Source organism: Gavialis gangeticus, unplaced genomic scaffold, assembly GCF_001723915.1.
Source record: "Gavialis gangeticus isolate Ggan-Ray unplaced genomic scaffold, GavGan_comp1, whole genome shotgun sequence".
Taxonomy (NCBI): domain Eukaryota; kingdom Metazoa; phylum Chordata; order Crocodylia; family Gavialidae; genus Gavialis; species Gavialis gangeticus.
The window spans coordinates 59,662,796-59,684,050 of record NW_017728993.1 but is presented as its reverse complement, the minus strand read 5'-3'; the positions used below and the strand labels follow the sequence as shown (position 1 = coordinate 59,684,050).

Sequence of the window (21,255 nt, the reverse complement as noted above, 5' to 3'; positions counted from 1 at the left end):
CATTTGTGGAGTATTTCACTCAAAGCCTCAAGGATAACTTGGCTTAAACAGCACATTAATGGGGTCTAAGCTGTTGTTTTCAGAGTCCCAATAGAATACAATTTAGCTGTTTTTGTATAAAGGAATTAGAACTGCCCGATATGGATGTAATCATTATTGGTATATGACATAGTGAGAACTTTGCCATCATTCTCTGGCATCTTCTTTATCATGGTAAATACTGAAGCAAGTTTGCTTCTGTGTGTTCTGCCTTTCCTATGAAGTGTCAGTTAACTCTTCATGTGCTGCTTTTCAGAGGATTCAACAGTGAAAGAGACGGCTACTGAAAAGAGTAAGGAGAAAAAAAGCACCAGGCCAATGCGCAAGGTCCAAAAATTGGCACGGTCATCAAGCCCAGATTCCAAACCAGGTAACTGGTACTACGTGTGACATAGGCTTCTCTCTGTAGATGTGTGTGTTCATAGCCTCGTTTTGTCCAGAGTTGGGATAAAGATGGAAGTGTCACGGTCAGCCTGAAATCTGGTCAGTTGCACAAAATGTCCTAAAAGCAGTTTTATATACTATATCTAGCCCCATATTGTCCTGCCATTCATTTTTTCTGTTTACTTCATTTGGAAATGTAGTAATTAGTGTTGACCCACTATAACAACAGGTAAAAAAAAATACACAGAGTTTTAATCTTGCTATTAATCCTTCATTATTGTATGTTTCTCTTCATTATATGTATTGATATGTGGTTAGTGAACTTTTTCCCTCCCTTTTAATTAGTCTTGGAGATACAGGTACAAATTCATTATTCTAAGACACTTTGCAAATAAAGTTAATGTGGCATAATATAGCATTTGTGCACTCAATGTGCTTTATTCAGGGAAGCTGGATGTCAGTACTCTGTTATGATAGTGATTGCTAGCATTTGAAAATTTTGAACGTATTTAATTGATAGTACCTTGAAAGAGTTGCTAGGAAGCTAGTCTTCTGTTAGTCTGTTCTGCTCTGCTGAATTCATGTGCAGGAATTGGGAAGGGGGTAAACTTGCTTACAGAGAAAGTAGGATTATCAAAACTCCTCTAATGCATGCTTTGCATATTGGATCCTTTAAAAACTAGTTTCAAACTTCTCTTAGAAGAGTTTTAACAATGGAACAGTATGCCTCATTAAATATTTGTGTCATCATTAGGTCTAAAAGAAGGAATAGCACAGAGGCAACTGCAATCAGTAATCTTACTGATGTATTATCCAGCTGTAGATATTTCTGTGCTGAACTACAGAATGCTCCTTATTCTTTAGCTGAAATTCTAGGCACCAGGGCTGGCTCAATGGCATATCTGTAGTGATGTTCCCTTCCCCCTACGGTCACTGCAGTAACAGATTGTTCAGCACAGCCAAATACTATAAATAACTGCAGCTCATATTCTGCTTTGTTAGCTTCTTTTAGTTCAGACAGCTGACCTGAAATGAAAGATAAACCCTTGTCCTGTCTATCTGAAGGGGCATAGAAGTAATTGAGAGTGGCAAATTGGGCAAGAGAACCTCCTTTGCTGTTGCATCTATTTTAAAACGTTGATAGTAACCTGTTTTAGGTTTAGGTGACAAGTCTATGAAGGACTACTTTAGCTTACAGTTAAACTTCCTAATATTTTACTTCAGGTCAGCATCTAGAGTTTTCAGTCACATAGAGTAGCTAGGGTGCAATTTCTATTTATCCATTAAGCTTTTATATTCTGCTTATGCTGTAGTATGCTGGTACTCAACCTTTTTTTACAAACAGGCCAAATCTTACAGTAAAAAATGGGCCAAGGGCCATGTAGAAAAGTATTGCTGGACCTTTTAGTGCACGGTGACCTCTCTGAGCTCACCAGTTGTCAGCACAAGCTCTGCCTGCAGTCACTGCTTTTGTGCAGCTTTGGAGCCCAGGGGGTGAATGCCATGGCTATGTATCCCCTCTTTTCCCTTGGGCTGAATTCAGCAGGCTACAGAGTTTCAGGAAAGCAGTGAGTCCAGGCAGAGCCTGTGCTGGCATGTTGGGGAGCTCAGAGAGCTTGTTGTACCCGTGAAGCTCTAGCAGAAGCCATGCTAACATGCTGGTGAGCTCATGCCAATGATGGCCTGTTCACACAGGCTTTGTGAATTGCATTCAGCCCACTGGCCATAGGTTCAACACTACTGCTGTGCTAAATGAGCATGTCTGGTTAGGAAATTCTCGCTAAAGTAGGGAGCCTGAAATTGACCTAATTTAAAATTTCCATTAGAATCTAAAGTGACAAAAAAACCCCAAACATCCAGTGTTGCAGTTCTTGTTTTTTGTGTAGGTGGAAGCCACGTGATAAATGCATCATCTTGGCGGGATGGACAAAAGCTAGTAAAAAAGATACTGGGTCCAGCACCCAAGCTAGAGCAACAGGACAGAAGAGCAACGTCCAGTGACAGGACTGGAAGGGAAAGAGCTACTAAACCTTGTAAGTTGGGGTTTACTTAACACTAAGTCTTCCTTTGGTTTTGATGTATTTACCAGCTTTGTGTGTTTGAGTTATGCATGTACTAAGCAGGTTTGTGCTGTATTATGGACATGCAGCTCAACCAGATTCTGTTATAAAACCTTATAGGAGTGCACCAATAAAGATTTTCTTGGGTGATGATTAACTAACGATATTGGCCAATGCCTATCTGGTAATAGATATCTAGTAATAGGGCAAGATATTTTAAAGTACTGACATAAATAAACCTTTCTTTTGTTTGTTTTGCATTTATAGCACATGTACGCTCCTTCTGCCCCCCGCTTCTTGTGCAGACAGCTGCACCGGGCCCATTTAGAGCCCCAAAGCGCACTGCTACCTCAGCACCAGTGGGCCCCACACAGCCAGCCTTCCACAGTCACCGGGGGGAAGCCACTTTTGCAAGGGTGCCTGATGCCTGGCAGAGTAGAAGGTCCCTCACTCACTGCCTTACTCTGTCCACACACAGCTCAACATCTCCACAGCAGCCCTGGTGCTCAGGCCTCTGCTGTGCACGCAGCGTTGCCACGGCAGTGGCAGCAGGAGCCAGTAGTGGTCCTTTTGTTGCTGTGTGTTGTGCCCTGTGCCCCCTTCCCCTCCTGCTGTTCACCCGTACCTGTAGTCTGTTGCGACCTCAGGCCAGCAGTGGGAAGTGGGGACTGTACCTCGTTTGCTAGGGTGCTCTGGGTACGTGGCTGTAATTATTGGATACAACGACCAAAAAAAGTTGATAGCTAATAATGTGATTTCTCCTTTTATTGGTGCCAATCTGATAGCCAACTGATATGTCAGTGCCCCCCTAAAACCTTATTTTTATCCCCTATAACTTTTTTATTTTCTGAATTTGGCTTGAAAATTGCTATTCTTAGATTGTGTTCTTGTGAATTCCACTGACCATGTACATGAGGTTCATGTGAAGCAGGTCAGAACATTTGAACAGCAGTTTCTGTGAGGGTTGTACTTGCATCTTCCACGTGCTTTTATCTCCTGCTCAAGAACCTGAGGGGCAATATGGCTACATCTGTTTTCACCCAAAGCAGCAAGACTTTTGTTTAGCAGTGTTCTGTCTCCTTTAGCATTTTTCTCTTCTAACTCAGTTGGGCCTAAAATTGCCTCCTACCTTTTTTTTTTTTTTTTTTCTGTTTTATTTTCCCCCATCTAGACTGTTTTTTAAAAAGGGCGAAAAAAGAAAAAAAACTCCACAACTTTATTTTGCCCCTTTGTACTTCTACTTGCACCAAAATGGGGGCATGTCTACTCGTGCATCTAAACGTGACTACATTTAATGCACATTGAGTGATTTTATTTTATTTTTATTTTATTTTTATTTATTTATTTTTTTGGAAGGTGTCTACACATGCAGAGACTTGGCACTAAAGTTAGTGCTGGGTTGCATCTACACATGTGTTAATGTGCTTTAACTAATTGCACCTAAATTTGATACCTGCACTAACAGGTATGAAATTTAGGTATGATTAGCCTAATTTCGCCATCTTTAATGCATATTAAGGGTGCCCGTGTGTAGACGTGCACCCGTAATGTTCATTAAATTAGGCTAATGCTCATTAACGCATCTCGTGTAGATGTACCCTCGGAGCCTTCAGGTTTCAAATCATGCCCAACTTGTAATAGTTTCCTTTCTTATTCAGGATGCCAGATAGGAGTTAGAAGCCTTCATTAAAGAGAAGGCCAGTTCTTAGCCAAAACATTACTATAAGCCTACACGGTCATCTTGAGCATTACACAGGGCTTCATAGCTATGAGCCTGAAATATCCCTAAGGAGTTGCAAAACAGTACTGAGGACTTTTCCTTCAGAGGACTAGAACAAAGATACCAATACCACATTGCGTTCCTTCAAAGTTGCTATGCTACTTTCCTTGGGCATCAAACAGGAAATAGCAAGCCATTTTGAGTTTTAGGCAGAAAATGACCATATCTCCAAAATGCACCTTTGAATATCCGTCTGGGAAGAATCCTATACTGGTCAGAAGTCTGTCATCTTTCTGTACCCACATTTGTTTCCAGGCAGCAAGTTTTGACATGAGGATGAAGAGCCATACTTTGATTCAAGACAACTCTTACTTTTGGATGCTTTAGTGCCCTGTTCCATGTGGCCTGGTTTGCAGTAACAGTGGAAGATGAATGTACATTGTTATTCATGGATGTCCTATCCAACTTCAGTTCTTGTAAACATCTTTCCTATTCTTCTGTTTATGACTTGCCTCACCATGGTTGGCTATCTAGAAGTTATGGATATGTATGGAGTATAGAAAAAAGACACTTCTATACATATTTCCTTATCTAAAAAGAAAAAAAAGAGAAAGTAAAGGGGAGCAGAACTTTGTCCTATCCTAGACCTGAGAAGACTGAACAAATGCTTACTTTGCTTTAGAATCAGGATAGTAATGTTTTTCTTTATCCATTCCTTTGAGGCTCAATATTGTTTAGTCATGGCTTTAAGTTTAGAGGACAAATATACTTCCTTAATGTTATTTATGTGACCTGTAGAAAGCATCTGTAATTCACAATTGGCCAAGTCACTGGCAGCACAAGAACTATTCAGTTTATCCACTCCACTGAGTGTCTTGCAAAATGCACCTACTCAGCATGCCTGAACAGATGAACCACCCATATCTAGAAGGCTGGCAAGAGATTACCACAGCCTTATTCTGTTTCTTTTTCTTACTCATGCTGGTCATTTCAGTGAGATATGAGAAATAGTCTCATCCAATTACTGATGATTGAATTCATAGGATCCATAACTGCTGCCAAACTGATGAAGACCTGTCTTCTCAAACAGATTTCTTCAGTTGATAGTTGCTAGTATCAAGTTTAATCCAGCAAGCAGAATACAGAGCTGTCTCGGACATCTAGGTCACAAGACAATGTACACTTGTAAGATGCTGCTTGCCAGATTTCAGTTGTGCCCATTACAAGTCTGGTTAATGTTTGTGTGGTGTTTCAAGTGGCATTAAGTTAACATGAGAATTGTAACCCTATCACATCCTGTATGAGCACTGAACGGGTTGATATACCCCTCAGAACATTTGAAGAGGCTACCCTTCTCTACTTTTCCCTTGAAGTCGCAAGTACATTTGAAATGCTAGATGCCCTTGAGAAATCTGCTCTCAGAAGGACTTGATTTTTTTCACATAAATGTCCTGATGTTGTAAGTGATCACCTGCTTCCCAGTCTGTTTTTTGGAATTCCATGCTGTAGGTTCTAACCAATAATATATTTGCCATATAACATGTTTGCAATGTACTTTATATGCAGGCAAGGAGGCATCAGCCCTCTCTGGTTGTGCCATGTTTTAATCCTCAACAAGATTTTATTTTTACCAATGTAGAGCTGACAGACCTTTATGCAGATGTCTGTTCAGACCCTTTGACAGTCTGGATCTGGTCTGCTTCAGCACTTATGACAGAAAGTGCTCCCTACAAGTGGAAGAATTTCTGTTCTAAAGAAGGAATCTCTCTGTGAGGAAAACTTACTTTTCTAAACAGAAAAGATTTTCAGTTTGGGCAACTCATTGCAATATTAACCTGGCAAAGGCTTCTATATCCAAGATCTTTGACTAGGTCCCGCTTTTGAAACGTTCTGGACTTTCATCCTGCACCTTGCTGCAGTCTGTGAATATCACTTCTGCTCCAGTGATGTTCAGCTTTTTCCCCTAAGAAAGCTGGATCCTGCAGGCTGCCTGGGTTACTGCATCCGTTAGAGGATTCCCTCTTTGATGGATTCTTAGTGTCAAAGAATCCCCTCCTCCCAGCCCCTTTTGGAATTTATTTTACAGTACCTCATTCATAACACTTTCTTTTTTTTCACTTTTATTCACTACTGCATTAGCCAAGAAGGTAACCAAACTGAATCCTGTAATGGCTCATTCTTCTAACGCAGCATTTTCACAGAGAGAAGGTAGTGTTGAGACCCTCTAAACATTTTTGTCAATTTTGTTTCAATTAAACTTAGTTTAGGGATTGGCAACCTTTTAGCAAGGGCTGACTAGATAAATGTGACTTGGTTTTACAGCAGGCTACTGCTTGTGTCCTCACCCCCACCGGTTTTTCTGGCTGCATCCCAACTTTGAGGGCCAGAAAAAAAATTTTGGCAGGACAGATATACCGCCTTTAGGCTGTAGGTTACTGACACCTGAACTAGTCCATCAGTTCATCTGCTTCCTTTCCTAAACCGTTCTGTTCTAGGAAAGCAGGAACTCCACACTTCAGGGTTTTTCTTTTCTATGAAGCAGAGAGATGGACTTTCTACAGGTTTGATGGCTATAATCCAGTGCATGATTGTTTCCAATTAGTAATACCTTAAGGGTTTTTTAAGTACTTGACTCTTTTGGTTTTGTGCCTGAAAATATTTGTAGATATTTCTCTGGTGGTTTGTACCACCAAAATTTTAGCTTTTTTTTTTTTTTTTTTAAGGTAAAAGTTCAAATTTTTTTACATATAAAACAGTGTTTAAATTGTTTTAAAATGAAATCTCCTCTTCTCCAGTCAATATTCTTAAATGCAATACCTCTGTTCTTTAGCAGGCTGTATTGGAAGAACAAGCTCAGATCCCAGGCTGGATGTTACCAATAAAACCTGTTCAAGAAGTTCAGAACGGTCAAGGAGTAAAGTGCGGTCTGAGAATAACCTCAAGAAATTGGAAAATACTCTTCCAGAGAGTAAACAAGATGATCACAGCTCATTAAATAAGGATTTTCTACCTGTGGAGATACGTGGAATTCTTGATGACCTGCAGTTGGACTCCATGCCTCAGAGTACAAAGCAGGAGAAAGATGGTGAAAAGCAGAGCCAGAAATTTGTTTTGCCTACTCAAGGTGCCAGGAGCCACAGTCCAACCAAAAGAAAACCAGACAAGCTAGCTTCCTGTGAAGAGCCTCAAGTTATCTCCAAAAAGCGTCACTATGATACAGATGAGGTTCGCCAGTACATTATTAGACAGCAAGAAGAGAGGAAGAGAAGGCAGAATGAAGAGAAGAAGGCACAGAAGGAAGCAACAGAACAGAAGAATAAAAGACTTCAAGAGCTTTACAGGAAACAGAGGGAGGCTTTTGCTAAAGCAAAGAATGTGCCATCTCCTGAACCTTCAGCAGCTAGGCGATTACAAGAAACCTATTCTAAATTGTTGCTGGAACAGACTTTGTTAGAGGAGCCATCTAAGCTTGCTGCTGTTCAGGAAATGCAGGTATGGCTGTTTCACTATCTCAGTACTTTGAAATCAAACATAACAGAGGGTAGAATATTTTAAGAATGCTCTGACTTGTCCTTTTCAGCTTGTTGTTAGAGGAAGAAATCAAATCTGTGAAAACAGTGGTGTATACTAAAAGCTGTACCTTTGGCTTGTTCATTAGCTGGATATGGTGGAGGTAGGTCCTACAACAACAGAACTTCCTTGGAAGAGACTGCTGTCCAGCACAGGAAGACCCACTGTAAAGGTTAATGGAAAACAAGTGTCTCGGTTATAAACAGCAGCTGATGTGTTACTTATAGATTGACTAGAGGAATGCATTTAACAAACATCAGCATCTGAATGAAGAAGGGCTTTGACTCAGACTTCTGTCAACTAAGGGGTTATCTGTGACCACTGAGAATATTTAATTGGTGGCAGTCAGAGACTGAGTATTTAAAAATGGTCATAGAAGACAGAACATCAGTGTTAATTTGGTTTCTATTTGGCTATGAACAAAGCTTATTTCTAGTCCGTCTTGTTGAGAGAGAAACCTGAAAAATTCTTTTCTCTTTATGCATATTAGTAAAGAATTCCTTAGAGTATAATACTAAAGCCAAGTCCCTTTTGACTTTTAATGAGACTTAAGCTTCCAAGTTGCTTGAACACTTTAATAAAGTTTAACTTTTGGTGGTGTTTTCATTTCTAGGCCAGACCAGGATATCAGCCATCTGGGGAATCAGACAAAGAAAACAAAGCACAAGAACGTCCTCCTAGTGCATCCTCCAGTAGTGATATGTCCCTGTCAGAACCGTCGCAGCCTCTTGTAAGGTAAGTAGGTAGGGACACTTGGAAAAATACAAAAATAGTGTCTTTGACTTGTAGAAGTTCATTATATTCTATAGAGAACCGTTACCTTTATAGTGGTTGTAAAATTGTTTTATGTAAGTAGGATTATTTAAAATGGAGAATTACTATTTTGTTTTGTGGTATTATAGAAGCTGATGCACTAAAGATTATGTAGATATTAGTTGCCAATCTGCCTCAATCATGTAATCTATAAATAGCATTTTGAAAGATAATTGACAGCTGCCATTGATCTTCTGCATATGTTGGAGAGATGCAGTCCTTTTTTCTATATAAGAACAAATAGTCATCTACACACATCTGCTGCTTAGTCATTCTCTTGTTTTCTTCTTACCTTTGTTTTGAGTTTCAACTTGGTTTTTTTGGAACTCCATACAATTCTGCTTCGTCTTACATCCCTGGTCTAGCTTTTTCTTACCTCCCATCTTACTTTTTTTCTACCTGCTTCCTACAAAATGCTCAGTTTATATCTTTCCAGCATTGTCTTCATATCTGGAATTCTTTCTCTTCCTGTTGTGTAACAAGCAGTCTTTTATTGCTTTTCAAATATTCTCCTTAAAACATTGTTCTTCCCTGAAGCTGTTTTGATAATCTGCTAACATTTAAAAGCAGCAAAAGGAAGACTGCAGTGTTTTAAACCTGGCCTTTGTCTGGTCATTTGTTATATAGTATGTCTAGTTTAGATTGTGAGCTCTTCTTTCCTGGATGCTTAAACTAATACGTATCACTTTTAATAAATCAAACTTATAATAAGAATGTTCTAGATGCATAATTAAATATGCAAAAATGAGAAAATTATCATTAAGGCTGCTTAGCCCATCCTTAACTTTGTCCCCTTATTCACAGGAACTATAATCTGGTCTTTAATTTCATATGATATTTCTTATGGAGCAGGAATTGGCAAGCTACAGCTTCTGGGCTGAATCTGGCCTGTGAAGGCTTTGGATCCGGCTTACAGGGCTGGAGTTTTTATAACATTCAGAAGTGGGGGCCTCTACTTCTGCTACTCAGCAATGACCTGCCTAGGGTTCTGCAGAAGTGGGCTCTCCCTGCGTTGCATCTCAGTCAGCTTCCTGGGGCTCTGGCAGTGGGGTAGCTCTGTCTTTGGCAGCATGGACTATGGAAGTGGGGGGCTTTTGCAGCACCACACTGCAGCTGAGTGCCAGGGAGAAGCCATGGCAGTAGCTGGGTCCTAATGTCTGACTCGCTCTGAACTGAACTGGGTCATTCTGGTCACACAATTGCCCCCTCCCCTGCTCTCACCCTTGTCGAAAACATTGCTGACCTGTGGTACATTGTATAACATGTAGGTTAGTATCTTGGGTTTAACTTGGTCAGATTAAAACTCAGTTTCTCTAGGCAGGAAAAAATTTAGTTATAATGTTAGGAAGATCAAGTCATAATAGTTTGGATAGTACACTAGTATTGCTGCAAAGGACCGGATAAAATAACAATTCCTGTACTACCACAATGTGTACATTGGTCATACCAAAGGCAAAAATAAGCATGAATGCTAATAACAAGAGAGAACTGAGGCTAAAATGGTTCCATAAATCAGGGGTTGGCAGCCTGTGCCCCACATACTTGATCCAGCCCCGAAAGAATTTGGATTCCCCTGTGGTTGCTGGTCAGATCACTGACACAATTCCAGGGGCTACAGAGGGAGCACCTACAGGGTTCTGCTGTATGCCATTTGTACTAGTGCACACCTGTGCTGTTGTCCACTTCTTTCCTATGCTGCCCCTGTTGACACAGTAGTTGTACTTGTTCTCTGCTTTTGTCCCTGACCATGAGAATCTGCAGCACTAGGTGAAGATTGTATGTTTTGGGGGAGAGGAGTGGTGAGGGGGTCACAAGAGCGCAGGGAGTACTGGGGCATTTTCAGGAGATTGACAGCCCACAGCAACAGTTGGGTTACAAGTTGTAGCCTGCCATTTGTAAAGATTGCTGACCCTTGCTATCAATTCTTGGGAGAGCTATGTAGTATGTTGAGAAACAGGACTGTGCTGGTGGCTTTCTCTGATATCCTGACACTCAGCTATGTACCAGTAAGGTTAGTGAAGGCAGTTCTAAAAGTAGAACATTTGAAAGAGAACCATCATAATTAGGTATATCTATTAAGAAATTTCATAATTTATGAGTGTGCTGCTAGTTTCCTCTAAAATATATCTGCTTCTTGTCCTGAGTTATGGTTACCATGACCTGTAGGGATGACTAAAGCAAGCAAGAGCAGCGTTTCTCAGCCTGTGGGTCACAACCCAAAAGTGGGTTGCGAGAATATATGAAAGGGTCATGAACAAATGTTTAAAAATGAATTCTCCTTTAAAGGAGAAAAACACAGGAAAACACTGTTTTTGCCTTTGAAGGCTGGTAGAGTTCCAGCCTGCAAGGGGCCACTTGGGGCCCCCATACACCCATCCCCTCTCCCACAAACTGGAGGGCTGGGAGCGGGGCAGGAGTGAGAGGTACTGGGTCAGAACTGGCCATCTGTGTTTACAAATGGGTCCTAATATAAAAAAGGTTGAGAACCACTGCTGTGTAGAGTATTCTCTGGGCAGGGTAGAATTGATGACAGGACTTGCAAAGAAAGTATAAATAATGTCTGAAAGGCTTCCTGAAGCCTTAGGGAAAAGTGTGTTTTTCTTACTAAGATATGTTGCTTGGTACAACACAACAGAATTTAGGAAAGCATCTTAATTTAATAAGTATGTAGTGTATATTTTATATAGATACAGTACTTTTTTCTTATTTTGGTATGTTTAGCATTTATTTCCAAAAGACTAAACATTGTGTCTGGTGGTTTTTTTTTAAAAATTGCCTGTTATAAAGACATATGTTCACATCAGCTGTTAGTAATTGTAAATTACAGATAGATAAGTTGTCTTTTTTAATTTCAGAAATGATTTGATGGAGCCTACTTGGATACAACCAGACAGATTGAGCCCACGAGTCCAGTTTTTGCAACCACAGCCTTTTGCAGGCTCGAGTGGAGGTCTGTTCTCCCAGCTTTTGAGCTTGGAGCAGATGGGCCTTTTGCAAAAGGACTTTGACATGGCACCATCACCCAGGAGGAATCATAATGCTGCTATGGGATCCCTGACGCTGACATCTCAGCCTTACCTGAATTCATCTTCTGCACAGCAAGATCTCTTAGCAAAACCAGCCACTAGTCAGTACAGGAGTAAATTGGAACGCATTGAAGCTCTGAAAGCTACAGCTGCTTCCCTCTCAAGTAGGATTGAAAGTGAAACCAAGAAGTTAGCTGGGGCTGGCATTAATTATGGCTCTGTCTGGAACACTGAGCATGAACTCCTTCACCAAGGCAATCTGGATGATGGGCGGTGGGCTAAAGTTGTGAGTCCTCCTGTGAGAGAGGAAAATGAAGATGTTTTCTCAGCCAGAATTCAGAAAATGTTGGGTACCTGTGTGTCTCATGCAAGCTTCGATGATAACCTTCCTGGAGTGGGCAACCTAAGTGAATTTAAAAAGCTTCCTGAAACTATCAGGCCTCATACAGCTGCAATCAGCCTTGGAATGAAATCCCCAGCCAGTCAAAGACCTGAAGGAATCCTAGGACATTTATCAAAGAGGTCAACTGACTCTCCTGGTTGTGAAAAACAGCCTTATGGTCAAAACAAAGTCATAATTCCTCGTGATTCTAGCATAGATTCAATCAGTGAAGGGCCTCTTCTAAGTGAAGGGAGTCTTTCTGAGGAGGATGGAGGCCAGAGTAGACAATCTCCCTTGAAGATAGCTGAGGTGTTAAAAGAAAAGGAATTTTGTGTGCGGGAAAAAAATGCTTTTGAGCCCATAAAAGAATTTCAGAAGGAGGCTGAAAAGTATATGCCACTTTTTACACAGACAAGTAGGACTCAGAGTAAGGGACCATGGGAGGAACTAGCAAAAGGAAGTCCACATAGCGTCATCAACATCTTTGCAAAATCTTACCAGCTACATGGAAAAGGTAAGGGAAAAAGGGAAAATAGTAATAATATAGGGAATCTTGAGTGCATAGTTGCAGTTTCCATGTTGATTTCTTTTTTTTAGTTGTGTTCCCTAGCAAAGAGTCAGTTTTCAAGCATCTTAGACATTTAATATGAAGACGCAGCATTTCTATTTAAAACTTTCTCTGTAGTTCTTAAGGGATTACTGTTTTTTAAATCCAAGAAGACAAGTGATTTGTTGTTGTTTCTTAAAAAAAATTAGCTGTTCAATGTAATTCACCCTAATTTGGGCCATGAATAGTATTTTTCATTGTATATACAATGAACTAAGACAGTTTTGCTCTCTTTAATGCATGGTAATTTCCATTCTTAAACATACCTTTAGATTTGTAAGGTGTGCTCAGATACTTCATCACATCCAAAGTTCTGTTGGACCTGACTAACTCAGGCTGGGTTTGTGAATCAGACTGAGGGCTCACTTTACTTCATGCAGTTCCGAATCATTTCTCCATAGAAGTCTCCCCAACTTCTTGTTTGGCAAGCCACTTACCTTTCTCTCTTCCTCCCAATTCCTTTCACCTTCATGTTATAAATGTGCCTATTGGCTCAGAGCATTGCCACTTTAAAATGTACTTCAAATGCCACTGCATTTGCATTGCTAACCGTTTTGTCAGCTTTTAGCTATTTATTTTTTTTGTCAATTTTAATTTAATTTAATTTTTTAAATATATATTTTTGGCAATTTAAATGTACAAGAAGGGCCTTGTTGGTGAGGAAAAGGTAAGTCCTGCCCCTTTTCTTTCTTTTCAGGTTTCTTTAATGTAGTGGGGCAAATGGAGCCACCAGGGAGAACTGAGCCAGTGGTTGGGAGTATGCATCCTCCTACCACAGCTCCATTCCAAATCTACCCTCCAGCCCCGCAGATGTGATTTCTTAAGTGAGTTTTTTCTGACAAAAGGATCTAGCTTTGCACCAAAGTTCTAACAGCATATCATCCCATTCCCTTCTTGTTGCAATTTAGCCAAAAAGATGGAATGCATACTATATGCACAATTTGCTTAATATAAAAAATGTTAGTGACTTTATATATGCCAGATTCTCTCTACTTGTGAAAATAGTGCTAAATAGTCAGGGGCAGGTTACTTCGAGTGGGTAAATCTTTATTTGTAACCTCAGTTATTTATATGTTTTATTCAACAGTGGCTCTGCAAAATAATGTGGTAGGCAAGGCAGCTAATAAACCAAGACCTCTGTGGCAATCTTTTGGTCTCTAGCAGATACGATTCTGATACATCAATAAATATTGAACAGATCGTATGTCTTGGTTAAGTGAGCAAGTTAATTGGTCAGTTTGACTTGTAAGTTTCAGATGTTTCTCATGCAAAACACTTCTTTCCATTTGTGTGCATAGCTATTCTTTCTTTTTACAAGTGCAATTACGTCTATTCTGTTGCACCCTTTTGCCCTCTGAGTCATTTGGTGCTGACTGTTGTTCAGGAAGGTAGCCTACATTCTGTTCTTTTGGTCTTTTTTTTCATTTTTCAAGTTGATGGCATTTGCTACATTTATTTTGAGACAGAAATAGAATAGAGATGGCTCCATTCTCAAGCATCATGCTATCCAGAAAATGTGTTTTCTAAGTGGAATCAATATCAGTATAGATGATGTGATGATTATTGGTGGAATCATTTAAATCTTACGGAAACATTCCCTGTGAAGTGGACAACATGGAGTTTACTGTTAACTGTCTCATTTCCCCATTTCCATCCCTTTTTTTCCACAGGACTTGAAGAAAGGTCAAATGGTGGGTCTCCAGTCCTGCGACCTTTACTTCCTGCCATGAGCCCTCCAGATAGCGTTGTTTCGTATGAAGATGACTTTGTTTCATCACAGGGGAGTGGAACTCTGACAGACAAAAAGAATGGTCTTGAGCCTAGGTAATTGTATCTTAAGTATTTGAAGAAAAACTTTCTTAAATGATACTGAATTTCTGAGAGAATTTATGAAGACTTCCTTTTCACAGCAAGTAATATGTGGACACCCTGTTTCATCTTATCCATGAAAGAGAAATAATATTTCACTATAGAGCTTGATGAAATATTTATTTGTGATCTTGCACAACTGACATATCAAGAAGAATGTTTTAGAGCAGTGGTTCTCAACCTCTTTTTACATTTGAGGCTCCCTTCATTAGACTAGAGGCATACTTTGGAAAATGCTAGCTAGCTCTTACTTCTCTGTAGTCAAAAAAACAAGTGAAAAGTAATACAGCAGTTCTTGTATTGCAGAGAACTCAGACTACAACAGGTCAGTATGTTTTTATACTGTGGATTCCTATTTGGAATCTCTGGGTTTGTCTTGTGAATAATGCTTGCGCCTCTAACAGTGCTACCATTTTGTGGCACCCCGCAGCATCCTTGAATGGAGTTCAAGGCACTCTGGTTGAGAATTGCTGGTTTAGGGACAAATGTGGGGAGAGTTGACTGCTTCTGGGACCTAATCCCAGTTCTGCTATCACTTGGTGTGTGGCCTTAAGAAAGTCTTAACTCTTCCAGGTTTGCTGCCCCTTCTGTAAACTGGTGAAAAGTTTACAGTTCTCAACTGTTCATAGCTGTTATGATGCTTAACTGCTTAATATTTGTAAAGTACCATCTATTTTGTAGTAGTTTAGTGAAGAGTCTAAAATGTTTTCAAGGTTCCAGTAAGATTTAGCAAAAATATTTCTTTAAAAACTTTCTTAGATTTTAAGATCTTCTCTGTAGTTGTTTAGAATTCCAAAACCATGACATTCTAGTGTCTAATTTTTATTACGAAAATAGTTGATTTCAGTGAATTGACTGAATTTTTCAATGTGAATATGTAATTCATTAATTTTAAGCATTAGATTTAGGGTTTTCCTAGCTGTAAAAATGCTCGGAAATACCTTGCTGAGGAAGGGAGATACTCTGATTAGGCACCTACCTAAATCATGGCATAATTCTGCAGTACAGTGACACCTTTAATCTCACTCTTTGCTGCCTATCCCTCCCCCTGTTGCTGAATGGATAAGAGGCCGAAACCAGGACATTAATTGCCTCTCAGCTACTCGGTGGCTGTGGGGAAGGCAGGGAATAAATACTGGGGGGGCATGTGGTGAAACAGGCAAGATTAAAGGTGGTGCTGCGCCACAAACTTCCACTGTGGTTTAGGTAGGCCCCTAACTGTGATTTAGCCTTTTATGTTGTAACAACTTAGGACCTTTAACTTTAATACTTGATTTTCTGTTTACTATGGCAGAGGGGGGGATATTATATCAGAAAAATGGTTATGTTATGTCCACATTTGTAGTTGAATTCCCATTAAAATTTTTATTTGGAATGATGCAAGTAATCATCTTTTAGTTTTCCACATCTGGGTTAGAATTCATGTGTTTTACATATCTTGGCAACCTACAAACATCTTCTAATACTTAAAAAACAAAAAAAACAAACACAAAAAAAAAAAAAAGGGATTTCTCAACAAGTTTTCTTTAACGAAGCAACATTATTTACCCCGCCATCTACTCACTAGGGCTATGCGAAACTTTGGTCCCTGATTCGATTTCGCTTGATTCAGTGGCCAAATCTCTGAATCGGAATTGAATCAGAAGACCCTTTGATCTCTCTGAATCTAATTGGAACCCTCTGAATTGATTCAGATTCGGTGATTCAGATATAGACACAGCTTTAAATGTTTCTTTTACATATCACAAGGTACCAGGTGGCCTGTGAATGCTGAGATGCTGGGGTGGATGGAGTGTCCCACAGGAGCGTGGGGGACTCCCCAGCGCGCTTGGCAGCAGACCCAGAAGTGGGCCAGAAGCACTTCCAGGTCTGCAGTGCCCCCCCCTCCCCGGCACCATCCGTGGCATGGCAACTGGTGCCTCCTGGGTCTGGGGAGGGGGCACCCTAGGTCCCCCTGTGGCTGATCACCGGGGGGGGGAGGGGCCTGCATGCTCAGCAGCGGACCTGGAAGTGGACTGGAAGTACTTCTGGTCTACTCCCGGGTGTGCTGCCAAGGGCCCTCCTGTGCTCCTGTGGGACACTTCATCTGCCCCACCATCGCAGTGTTTACGAGCCGCACCTGGTACCCTGAGGTATGTAGAAAAAGCATTTAAAGCGGTCTATGGCCAAATCACTGATGCTCCGAATCGGCATCGAATCTTCAGCTTCGGATTCAGCTGAATCGAACTTGGAACAGTGATCCAAATCAACCACTTGAATCACTGTCCCTGATTTGGGCCGTATCCAAATAGAATACGGCCCATTTCACACACCCTTACTAGTCACTTGTCATCTCAAAAAGCATTTGTGCTTTTGTTGTGATGTGGAGTGGAGGTCTTTCAAGTCTTTAGCTGGTGTTTTCATTCCATGACAGTATCAGTGGCAGCAGCATTGCCAGTATTCAGGAAGAACTTCGCAGCAGGAGGTCTCCTCATGAGCCTCGGTCTGTAGAACTTGGCTCTCCACATTCATCTGGCCACCGTTCTGCAGCATCTTCTCGCTCATCTACTTCTTCTAAAAGAATTGGGAGGAAGGAAAGTAAGTGTAATGCTGACTGTATCCTTCCTTTTTACATATGCTTATATTGGTACACTCAGACTTCTAAGGATATTTCTAGGATTTTTTGTTGTTATAATTAGGTTTTTATCATTTGGGGGTTAACAGCATGCACCTCTAATCCAGTGCAGATAGTGACATGTCTTATTGATTTCTTAATGAAAAATATCTGCTTCTATCATATTATTTTTCTAAAGAGAATGGCAAATATTTGTCTTTGGTAGTTCTATTTTCTCTTCTCCATCTATGTAAATTGCTCATTTATAATTCTATTTGTCCTCTGCATGGTGGAAGAGAATTGGCTATTACATGTGCATAGTTGCTTTGACTTGCAGTGATAATGGATACTCTCAAATTAGTAAATTTAGCTCCTTTATGAAACTCCTCTATATAAGAACTTGCAGTATTTACATAATTGTGTTTTTTCTTGAATTCAAGAATTCTTTACACTACACAAGGCCTGTGTGTGGCAGGGGGAGTTACCCCAGTTGTTAGTTAGCAGTTACTAGCTACAGAAACAATTGGAATTAACTTTGCCAGTATTGTGTTTTTGTAGAGCTAGAATCTTTTAATGGAAGTTCACTTCAGTTTCCCGTGGAAGAAGACAAAATGCTGTCGGAGTCAGAGCATGGATCCCAACAGGCAAAGAAGTCTTTACCTAGTAGCAGAATTTCCAGCAGAGATCATGAGCAGAGTCCAGATACTGATAGTACTTTGGAGGAACTGTCTGGGCACTCAGTGAGGTAAAGTGGTCTTTTATAAGATCCCATGCACATATTACTAGAATTTGATGTTGAGTTATAGCACAATACTCAAAAAGTTAGAAGTTTTGTTTTGTCACTTTTCAACCTCAAGAAATTTTTGTTGAATTTTATGAAGTATAACGGCCTAGTGCAGTTATCCCATTTCTTTGTTCAGTGTCTGACCCTATTCAGGTATCTAACTTCAGGCATCTTATTTTAAAAATGTTGGTCATAAACCTTGATTTTGCTTATAGGAGAAGCTGACAATAAAGAATTCCTTTAGACCTAAGAAATGCTATCTCTACAAGCAATCCATTAGTCATGGCAGGGCCACTATCTTTAATTGTAATATCCTTTATCAAAAGAGGGGGAGCAACAAAAAGATTAGAGGTCTAGGAAACATGGTTTACAAGAAAAAGTTAAAAGAATTGGGATTATTTAATCTTCAGAAGGGAAGACAGGGTGGAATTGACAAGTTTTTTCAAATACATGAGCAATGTTTTATAAAGAGCATGGTGATAGACTAGTTTCTGCAAAAGGGAAAATTAAGTTGACCTTTAGGAAGAACTTTTTAACTATTGAAGTGATTTAACCACTGCAATAGATTACCTAGCAAGGGTGTAGAATCTCCAACCTTGGAAGCTATTAAGAGCTAGTTAGACAAATACTTTGGGATGAGATGGTTTAGATGGGTATGGTCTTGTCTTGAGCAGGGGGTTGGCTTAAATGACCTCCTGAGGTCTCTTCTAGCCCTTCTTTTTGTGTTTCTGTGACCCAAAGCCCTCACCATAACTTGTTCAAATGTGGGTAAACAGGAAATCTAAGTTACGGCTCTATAAACTGTTAGCTTGTAGGTAAAATGGCTTGGCTTGGGGAAAATGCTGACTCTCTTCTTTTTTTCTGGTTTAACTTTTTTTTTTCTTTTTTCCTCTCAGCTTCTCTGACAAGGGAAGATCCCTGAAAACTCCAACTTCTCCCCCATCTCCAGGTTCCCATAAACTATTACAATTTGACTCTGTAGGCAATACAGCAGAAAGGGCCAGATCTCCTGGAGGCTTTTCTTTGGGTACAACGTCAGGCTTCAAGTCCAATGTACCCTTCCCTGACTTGAGCATGGGAATCAACAGAACCACAGCAGGAGCACCTTCAGTGACCGGTGAGCTGGTTCCAAGAAAGCCCAACTAAGCCTATATTACTTTTTAACTCTTCATATTATTTTCTGAAAGACTAAGTCCTGTAAATGTTTAAACAGTGCGTGTTGTCCCATAGGATCTATGCACCTCTCCCCCGCTGGTCTCCAACATCGTTTGTCAGCAGAGCTTAATTACCTGAATGTCATTGAAGAGTCTGTGCGACAGCTTTCAGATGTAGAACGAGTACGGGGCATATCACTTGCCCAGCAGGAAAGTGTTTCCCTGGCTCAGATCCTAAAGGTAACTGGAAAAGTTATTTTCCTTGCTTTAATTTCCCTAATTTGTTCTCTGTGAAGAAAAATTAACGAAAGCACTGTGGTTAAATTAACCAGCAGAAACATTTTAACTAATCTTCAGCCAAGGTGATGGAGTCTCTTCAAACAGTACATTTTCAGATTAGTTATTTGCAACTTCTTCCCTGTTTGTATACCATATCTTGGTTGAAGTCTTTTTCTTTTGATAAGATTAGCTACTACTTAAAGTAAAGCAAACAAGTTTCTGGATTTATTCATCTTGTACTCAGGGCTGAAAGAGGGTAGTTTACACTGTTAACACTCCTCAATAAGATGATAAAGCCAAAAAGAGTTGGGGGAGGTAACAGTTTGACTTTTAACAGAGGAATGTGTCATTAGAGCAGCATTATTAATCTAACCTTTGAATTTCAGTTAACTTTAAAAAAAAACCCTTTTGTCATTATTAAAACTGAATGTTCTTAATTTTTAGGCGCAACAACAACGACATGAGCGGGATTTGGCTCTCTTGAAGCTCAAGGCAGAACAAGAGGCTTTAGAAAGTCAGAGACAGCTGGATGAAGCCAGGCAGAAGGCAGCTCAGGTATGCTGCTCTTCAAAAAATGTGAAATGTGTAATATATGCAGTATTTTGTCTGTAAACTTGTGTCCAGAAATATTCTAAATTGAATTCTTTAAACATATAGGAAAGATGTGGGACTGACACATGTGACCAAAACAGTTCAGAGAGAAATATTTATTTCAAACTCTATTTTTTTCCCCATAACTTAAAAACAAATATAACTTCCTGTCAAAATTCTCTGAAGAGCAGATATAGCTGTCTTTTTTCTGTAAAGGTCCATGCAGAATCTCTCCAGCATCTGGTCCAGTCACGTCAGGAGGCAGTAGAAGCACTACAGGAAACTACATGCAAAATTGCAGCCAAACAGGTGGAAGCTGCTTTATTGACCACAGATGCAGCTCGTCAGATCCGTGAGGTAAGATGCTATATGAAAGGGTTTGATTTTCTAGGTTTAATTTATTGGAATGTTGTCTTGGCAGTAACCCATTCACTTTTTTAGGCAGCCTCTTTGTCTTGTAGCCCACAAGTGCTGGGAAAATTTTCAGTAGCTATTCTAATGCTGCTACTTATGGGAAGTGAGGGGAGAGAATGTGAGTGTCTGCTCTAAAATCTCCTTGGGGCAGCTTGTTAATTAAAAGAATCCTCAGTGTGATATTTTTGTTTTTCAATTTCAGAATAAAATGATGCTAAGAATGATTTGTATGGTCCCATAACTTTTATACCTTTGATCTGGAATTAATTTGTAGGTCTCAGGTGAAAATGACTTGTTAAAGAAAAAATGAAGTGTATGGTTAATTTATTTGGGAAAAGATCAGAATTGGATTATTTTTTTCCCAACTAAAGTATTAAACTCAGCCCTCATCACCTGCCCACTGTTTATAGATTTCAGATGTCTGTCTAAATTTAGATCGTTTTAATTGAGCAGAGTTCAGGTAAGATGGCCGGAGTGCCACACAACAAATACAGTTTAGATTAGAGCGTGGTTTTTGCAATTTGACTACCTTGTGTAAATAAAAATTAAATACACAGATCCGTGTTGTACTCTTTCCTTCATCCTGATTGACTCGTCTTTAAGAGTGTATTATCCCATCTTTACCCAGTTCTTGTGGTGACGTGTCTCAGGCTCCCTCTACATGTTAAGCTTAAGGCATAATTAACCAGTTAATCACACCTTAAGTTGTGACCTAGCAACACATTCAACCAATTAATGGTACGAAAAAACAAGCAAAAATGTGGAATAACTTTGTAGGTCATTCTAATCATGCTGTTAATGGAATGTATGGCCATTATGCTCCTTTATTTCTGGAAGCCCCATTAACTGAGGGGCTCCCAGCCACAGGGATGCACCACCTGCTGCCAGCCCCACAGCTGACAAGCTTCACAGTGGTGGCAACATTCCCAGCACTACCTGCTGTGAGCCTTGTCAGCTGCAGGACTTGCAG

General features: G+C 40.1%; 1 protein-coding gene across 1 annotated transcript in view; it reads left to right on the top strand.

The window, feature by feature from the left end:
* The window catches only part of CEP350 (centrosomal protein 350), a 114,865-nt gene that overhangs the window by 30,634 nt on the left and 62,976 nt on the right, over positions 1 to 21,255 (top strand). The window contains exons 8-19 of the mRNA XM_019501786.1: positions 296 to 409; positions 2,310 to 2,456; positions 7,034 to 7,695; positions 8,387 to 8,508; positions 11,442 to 12,508; positions 14,272 to 14,425; positions 16,884 to 17,047; positions 17,622 to 17,808; positions 18,744 to 18,964; positions 19,078 to 19,241; positions 19,725 to 19,835; positions 20,088 to 20,228. Of these exons, the coding sequence (XP_019357331.1) occupies positions 296 to 409; positions 2,310 to 2,456; positions 7,034 to 7,695; positions 8,387 to 8,508; positions 11,442 to 12,508; positions 14,272 to 14,425; positions 16,884 to 17,047; positions 17,622 to 17,808; positions 18,744 to 18,964; positions 19,078 to 19,241; positions 19,725 to 19,835; positions 20,088 to 20,228 (3,254 nt within the window). The remainder of the gene's footprint in view (positions 1 to 295; positions 410 to 2,309; positions 2,457 to 7,033; positions 7,696 to 8,386; positions 8,509 to 11,441; positions 12,509 to 14,271; positions 14,426 to 16,883; positions 17,048 to 17,621; positions 17,809 to 18,743; positions 18,965 to 19,077; positions 19,242 to 19,724; positions 19,836 to 20,087; positions 20,229 to 21,255) is intronic.